The 8,018-nt window shown below is 43.4% G+C and overlaps 1 protein-coding gene across 5 annotated transcripts in view; it reads right to left on the minus strand.

Annotated features, from left to right (window-relative positions):
* The window catches only part of Nfxl1 (nuclear transcription factor, X-box binding like 1), a 43,420-nt gene extending 40,267 nt beyond the window's left edge, over positions 1 to 3,153 (minus strand). The window contains exons 1-2 of one of the 5 annotated variants that reach the window (XM_031342607.1): positions 3,069 to 3,153; positions 2,437 to 2,691 (exon numbers count right to left, since the gene is read on the minus strand). In XM_031342607.1, the coding sequence (XP_031198467.1) occupies positions 2,437 to 2,691; positions 3,069 to 3,081 (268 nt within the window). In that variant the 5' untranslated portion in view covers positions 3,082 to 3,153. Of the gene's footprint in view, positions 1 to 2,421; positions 2,692 to 2,921 lie in introns of all 5 variants that reach the window. The other 4 variants (XM_031342606.1, XM_031342608.1, XM_031342610.1 and 1 more) reach the window with 4 other exon arrangements.
* Between the last annotated feature and the right edge of the window lie 4,865 nt (positions 3,154 to 8,018).

Consider the following 8,018-nt stretch of genomic DNA (forward strand, 5'->3'; position numbering starts at 1 on the left):
TAATTGTAGAAGTAACCTACCCAAAAGAATCAAGTGCTATAGACACAGAGACTAACAAACTAATGACACATTCTAAAATATAGTAATGGTGCTGAACACTTCATGAACAGTCTCAAAATAAAAATACCAACAAAAAAGTTAAATGGAAATGAGATGTTAAAACACATTGTACAAGCCAGGCATGGGGCACATGCCTCTAATCCCAGAAATCCGGAGGCAGTGAAAGGTGGACCTCTGAGGCCAACATGGTCTACATAGAGAGTTGCAGGACAGCCAAAGCTACATAATAGAAAGACTCAAAAAAAATATATATATATAAACCAGGTATGGCAACACACATATTTTCTCCTAGCACTTAAGAGGCATAAGTAGGTGGATCTCTGAGTTCAAGGCCAGCCAGGGTTAGTTATGTAGAGTAAGATAGTCTCACTGTGTCTCAAAAATAAATAAATAATAAAATCATTAAAATACATTATCCAGTATGACTTATGAAATGGGGGAATATACGCAGCCGAAGCACACCAGAATGACAGGAGGTAGTGCTTCTTCAAACCAGTGTCATGAACCCAGTGCAGCCCACCTAAACCTTTACAATGATAATATCCACAGTCTATCCACTGTGTTTATAAGCTGCTTCTTTGGAAGCTCAAAACCTTCCAGCCTTCAAAGTGAAATTGTCATTTTTATGGTCACACAAAATGTTAACGCAAAAAACATGCTTCTTATAATTCCACTCCCTTCCCCCCAAAAAATGTAAAATGGGATTGAATTGTTCTCTTATTATCCAGAAAAGGGATGTTAAATAACGTTTGAATTTGCTCTTCTCATTTCTAGAGCACCCTGTACTTCTCATTGTTACTTAATTACACAATAATGCAAAACAGAACCAGATAACTTCCCAGCACATGTTCCCAAGGAGACTTCCAGCTTCTTTAGAGTAAGAATCCTGGCAACTGCACTCCAGCTAACAAGTGTAATACACAGCCATGGTGTCGAATTGTATGCACTGGCGCTCATATTAAGAAGATTTTAAATTTACTATTTTAAATTACTAATTAAAACATACTTCATACGTCAGACTGATGAGACTATCAAAATAAATCTCATTTTAATAAGTATGTCTGTACTTAATGATATTTTACCCTTTATTTCCCTCAAGAAATGTTTTCCTGTTCTAATTGCAGCTAAACTTGATTGGTGACTATCAACCAAAACAGACTGTTTCAGGGAAAGATGGAAGAAAATGTATATGATGCTTACTTTAGAAATCTTTGAGAACATGGAAAAAGAAGAGCAGTAACTGCTGTAAGACATCTCAAAATTCTAAGGATGTCAATCTCTGGGAATGTGGGGAGGGAGGGGAATTGGGAAGAGATGACAGAAACACTCAGACTCTGGTAAATGTATGTACCTAGCACTATTTGGAGGAATGTCACACAGAAAGTGACCAGGCAATCTTCCTACCTTGTTCCTTCAACACAAATGTCAACTACTCGTACAGAGAATGCCTGCTTTCCTGCTACCCACAAAATCCAAGCAAGCGTACCAACTTGCTCATAGGTCTCTAAATAACACACTGCATCTCTATGATAAATCGACCCATTGCAAGCAAAACCAATGCAAACTAACTTTCAAGTTACCCTGAGAAATCCCATGCAGAGGCTCAATTTTGCTCCTAGCGGGAATGGAGAAATGATGCAATTCTACTATAATCTCAGAAATAAAAATTTTAAAGGTCTTCTGAAAAACACATTGCAAACACAAAATGCTTTCTGGGACCATTCTCTTTTACCTAGAGTGTTATGTATAAACACTCTCAATCTCGCACTAAAACAAGATCTTAGACCAAGGCTACTGGTAAATTCATGGTGGCAACACCTGATACTCCACGGAAAGACATGGAGTTATGAACTGGGATCAGTCAAAAACAACCAAAACGCTTACAGGGTTTAAAACAGTCCAAAAAGTCAGGGAGCCAGGTAAAGATGGCTATCAACGACTAGTCTTAAAAGTAGAGCTAATTAATGAAGAATGGAGTGCTCAATCTGTTCGTAAATGGGATTCTGAAACCTTAGCCTAGCTTGCTGTTACCATACACAACGACGCTACAGCACAAGGTCTTATTTTACAGCAGATGTTAAAACATTTTAGATTTAAAAAACAAACAAACAAACAAACTCTGGCGATCCATTTACTTAGTTATCCAAATCAGATGCACACAGTTCTGGAAGGTAAGTAACAAAGGCAATTATCATTTAAAATGAGGATGAAAGAGACGAAATGTGGATGAAAGAGATGAAAATCTGCCCGAGTCTAAACTCCCGGAGCAGTTAAAAAGTGAATGAGACTTCGAGGGCCCTGGCAGCCAGCGATAAGTAGCGAAGTGACTTGGGGAATCTGGTGGGGCTGAGCCATCCTCACCTGAACCATCCTCACCTGAACCATCCTCACCGCGGGCCCCCGGGGGCTGCGGGGCTTCGCCTCCAGCTGAGCGCTGCCTGCGACCCGAGGGGGCCAGAGTTGCTGCTCCCCCGGGGCCGGGACCCGAAGACACCGTGCCCCCAGATCCTTTGGCTCGCCCTCCTCCAGCGCCACCAGAAGGCACTCCATTTCCTGAGAGGGGCACTGCGGTGGCCCGTCCTCGGGCTCGGCCTCGGCCAGTGGCCACCTGGCGCCAGGAAGCGTCCATCCCTGCAGCGGAGAGATAAAGGAGAAGAAGCGCATGAGCAGGCGTCCGAGGATGAGAGACCGCGAGGTCAGGCTGGGTGCGGACGGACCCCGCGACACGGAGACCCGGTCTGAGGAGGTCGCGGCCCTGTGTCTCCCCGAGGGCGAGTGCCCGCCGAGCCCAGGCTCGAGCGACGGGCGAGGAGGGAAAGGACAGAGGGCAGAAAGGAAGCACGGAGCCACGAGGAGCCTACCCGGGACAGGAAAAGCCCGGCCACGGGAAATCCTCCCCAGCCAGCCTCAGGAGAAGTGCGCTGGGCACAGAAACGCTGACTGACCGTGCGGCCGCGGCCGGGAACCAACTGCTCAAGTGGACCGCGCCGAAAGCTACGTCTCCTTACCGACGGCGCCCATCACCAGGGACTACAACTCCCAGAAGCCTCCGCCCGCGGACCGCAGAATGCGTGGCAGCGCGGCCGCTTTCTTTTCCGGAAGAAGCGAAGGAATTCTCGGCGCGCATGCGCCTACGCGGTCGTTCTCGGCCTTTGGGAACTATATTTCCCAGAATGCTCCGAGGCTCGTGAAAAGTGGACACCTACCTTGGTGGGCGTGTCGGGAGCCTACACTTAATCCATCCCTTAGTGGTTGCTGCCCGGAAATAGGCGAGGTTTTCAGGATTCAGTCAGAGAGAGCAAAATTGACGTAAAGTTATTTTCGCCATAGTCTTGCTGCTTGCAGGTAGTAGGCAGATCGTCGTTCAGGAAGTTCTTAGAAAGCAGAAGACGCCTTTGGGGAACAGGGTCTGGAAAGCCACGGGAGCTTTGTAGGAGGAGTGGTTTGAAGGAGAAAGCTCTCGGAACTCCCAATGAAATCCAACCCCTAGTATTACCACCTTTTATACTTTAAAACAAGCTTTCCCTTTGAGACTGCTTATTTTCACTTCAAGACTGCTTCCTCAAGTAGATTTATTAAGGAAAATAACTGAAAGCCAATAGCTAATCTTTACATATAGAGTGCAGAAATTCATTTAGTGGTCTCTTGGGAAAGGAGCCTAATTTTGATTGATACTTGGAATTATACAATCCTTAAATTACCCTTCAGCTTAGTTAATTCCCCAACATTTACCACAAATATATTTAGATGCCATTTAATGTGTCCGGGAGTGTACAGAAAATTTACACATATATATGTACATATATATTTGCACTTTTTTAATTTATTGAGATGAGTTTTTTAATGTTATCTAGGCTGACCTTGAACTCATAATCCTCTCACCACAGCCTTTGAAGTTGTTGAGGCTCCAGGCCTTCATCACCATGCCTGCCTACTGTGTTAATAAATTTTGTATCCAAAATTGTTGGTATTCTGTCTGGACTCCACCCCCACAGTTACCTGGCAACAGCCAGGTATGCTCCTCCCCACAGGTAGGCCTGGCCCACTATAAAAGGGGCTGCGTGCCTTCCCCTTTACTCCTGCCCCTCTCTCTTGCCTCTTGCCCCCTGGTTCCCCCTCTCTCCCCATTCCCTTCCTCCCTCTCTCCACGTGGTAATGCCCGACCTCTCCTTCTCTACTCTCTCCTTCTCTCTGCCTTTCTCTGCCTCCATTACCTTCTTAACTCCCCTCCCCATGCTCTGAATAAACTCTATTCTATGCTATACCTTCCTGTGGCAGATCCCCGGGGGGGGGGGGGGGGGGGGGGGGGGGGGGGGGGGGGAGGGGGGTGATGCCTCAGCACCGGCCCTCTGAGGCATCCCCTTCCCCCACACCTCACCACACCCCATAGAACATATTCTTATTTCTCTTTATCTTTTTATAATTACAACATTACAAAAATAACCTTATTTGTCATTCCAATTTTACCACTGGGAAAACTAAAGCATAGCGAGGTAATTGTAGTGAAGCTAAGCTTTAATTCTATCATATTTTTAATTTCTTGCACATAGGTATTATATCATGGCCTATACTTTGTCCAAAATCAGTAAATGTCCAGGAAATATTGAGGTGGCTTATGATGAGGACACCCTCATAGAACCTTGGTGTGTAGCACATTGTCCAAACTCCATACTACGCCTTCCTGAGAACATATTTGCATTTCTCCAAACATTAGTTATTAACTATTCTGGTATCTATTGAGAGCTTCATACAAGCACTCCTTCCTTTTCTTTTACTTACCTGTTTAATAACACATGGAGTCTCATCATTGAAACCAACTTTTAATAAATAAATAACACACACACACAATATTTTTCAATACTCCAGCAGAGCCTGGGTTGCAACTAGGTAGAGTGACTCCTGGCCTCCTCTCTTAGACATATGATGATTGTACAACTATCTTTAATGTTCTGCATTTGCAATGTCCTGATAAGCCATGTGGTAACTAGTTGGTCCTCAGCCCTTGAAATGAAACCTGTAAGCGGCTGGAGGTTTAAGTCAAGAGGTGTGCCCTTGAAAGAAACTCCCTCTTCTCTCTCTCTCTCTCTCTCTCTCTCTCTCTCTCTCTCTCTCTCTCTCTCCCTCCCTCCCTCCCTCCCTCCCTCCCTCTCTCTCTCTCTCTCTCTCTCTCTCTCAGCTGGAAGTATGAGATTTGGCCCCTACCACACATGCCTAGAATGATATATTGTCCGACCACAAATATATCAAATCAGTGAGGCCAGTCTTTTAAGATTGAAACCTCGGGAACCCATAGACCAAAACACACTTTTCCTCTTTTTAAGGGAGTTTATCTCAGGAATGTGATATAGTTCGTAGAAAGCTGGAAAACACATATGGATATTCCAATTACATTGGAGCACTTAAAAAGGCAAAAATTTAATCTATTCAAGTTTTTCCATGAATGTAATGAGAATTTATAATGATAATCACTTTGACATCAAACAGAATGTTATGAGCTCACTTCATGAACAAATGCTATACCATCATAAGCCTTGACCATACAGAACAACACAGGAGCACATGTAAGTGAAGAGTACACTTTCAAGTTTTTCATGCTGCTATGTTTAGTTTAAAATTTCAGATAGCAACAGAAATAAGGGTTCACTGATGTTTTTCAAAGGGCTATGGGTTTAGAGAGTGAGAAACTTTTGAGCTTGTATTTGACTTTAATTAAAAAAAAACTTTTCCCACAAAAAGTTTTAAAAATTAATAAGGTGAAAAAAGATTAATAAGATGACAGTCCCAAGTGTCAGGAGCACTCGTGTCTTCTGGTCGGAGTGGAAACTGCTTCAAACTAAATATTGGGCTTGTACAAGCAAAGTACTATGATTAAGAAGTTCCATTTCTGGATATGCACCCAAAAGAAAGCAAAACATAACTACACACAAATGCATACACGTGAGTTTGTTGGAAGTGTATTCAAAATAGCCCCAAATTAGAAACAGTGTGAAATTGGCCTCTGTCTGTTTTCTGTTGCTATAACAATACATGAGGTCATAGTTGAATATTAAGGGTAACTATAAGTACCTTAGCGAACTTAATAGTACAGGGATTTATTCTTACAGTTTGGGAAAGTGCTAAAAGCTGGTGAAGGATTTCCTGCTATGTCATAACATGGCAGGAGTCATTAAATTGCTAGATAACAAGAAAAGCAAGCTCTGGCCTCTCTCTTTTAAAGCCATTAATCACATCATGGAGCTCCCCACCCTCAAGTTCCCCTACTTTGGGGCATCAAACCTTCACAGGACCAAGGGCTTCTCCTCCCAATGATTCCCAACAAGGTCATCCTCTGCTAAATATGTGGCTGGAGCCATGGGTCCCACCATGTGTACTCTTTGGTTGGTGGTTTAGTCTCTGGGAGCTGGGGGGGGGGGTCTGGTTGGTTGATATTGTTGTTCCTCCTATGGGGTTGCAAACCTTTAACCTTCAGCTCCTTGGATCCTTTCTCTAACTCCTCCATTGGGGACTCCGTGCTCAGTCCAATGGATGGATGTGAGCATCCATCTCTGTATTTGTCAGGCTCTGGCATAGCCTCTCAGGGGACAGCTATATCAGGCTCCTGTCAGCATGCACTTCTTGGCGTCTACAATAGTTGTCTGGGTTTGGTGACTGTATATGGGATAGATCTCCAAGTGGGGCAATCTCTGGATTGTCATTCCTTCAGTCTCTTCTCCACACTGTCTCTGTATTTCCTCCCATGGGTATTTTGTTCCCTCTTCTAAGAAGGACCGAAGCATCCACACTTTGGTCTTCCTTCTTCTTGAGCTTCATATGGTCTATGAATTGTATCTTGGGTATTCTGAGCTTTTGGGCTAACATCCACTTATCAGTGAGTGTATACTACGTGTGTTCTTTTGTGATTGGGTTACCTCACTCAGGATGATATTCTCCAGATCCATCCATTTCCCTAAGAATTTCATGAAGTCATTGGTTTTTATAGCTGAGTAGCTTTTCACATATGTATCTGAAATGGAAATTTCTGGTTTCTTTGAAGAAGCAGTAGTGTCATGTGATATTTTCCTCCTAACTGTCCTATGAGAGGATGTTTTTCCGGAAGCAGACACATGGGAGAATGTTTTGCTAAGAACAAACGCATGATGTTTTTCTGGGAACTGCATATATATATATGAGTTTATGTGCAGCGTATTCATGCAGGTACCCAACAAGGACCAAAGGTGTTGGATCCCCTGGAACTGTTACAGACAGCCCTAAGCACCTGATGTTGCTCTATGAAGCAAACCTGGGTCCTCTGCAAGAGCTGCAAGTGCTCTTGACACTGAGCTCTATTACTACCACATTTTTAGAGGGAAAACCAGATAGCATATATGCATAGAGGCTGTAGCCAAGTAACTTCATGACTTCTCCGTGTGTTTCTATGATGACTGTTTTGGTTTTGATTTTTGCTCTTTTCTAAATTGCATGGATTAAATTACTTCCAAACCAAGATCTTATCAGTAAAGCAGAAGTAAAACTGTGTGTGTGTGTGTGTGTGTATGAGTGTGTGTGTGTGTGTGAAATGTGTGAGTGTGTGTATGAGTGTGTGTGTGACTGTATATGTGTATGTATGAGTGTGTGAGTATGTGTGTATGTATGTATGTATGTGTGTGTTAATGTGTGTGTATGAGTGTGTGTGTGTGTGTGACTGTGTATGTGTGTGTATGTGAGAGTGTTTGAATGTGTATGATTGTGTGTGAGTGTAAGTGTATGTGTGAGTGCGTGTATGTGAGTGTGAGTGTATGTGTGTGTATGAGAATATGTGACTGTGTATGTGTGTGTGTGTGTGTATGTGTGTGTATGTATGTATGTGTGTGTTAATGTGTGTTTATGAGTGTGTGTGTAAGTGTGTATGTGAGTGTGTGTGACTGTGTATGTATGTGTATGTGAGAGTGTGTGTGTTTGAGTGTGTGTGTGTGAGTGTA

This window comes from Mastomys coucha, unplaced genomic scaffold, assembly GCF_008632895.1.
Source record: "Mastomys coucha isolate ucsf_1 unplaced genomic scaffold, UCSF_Mcou_1 pScaffold22, whole genome shotgun sequence".
NCBI lineage: Eukaryota > Metazoa > Chordata > Mammalia > Rodentia > Muridae > Mastomys > Mastomys coucha.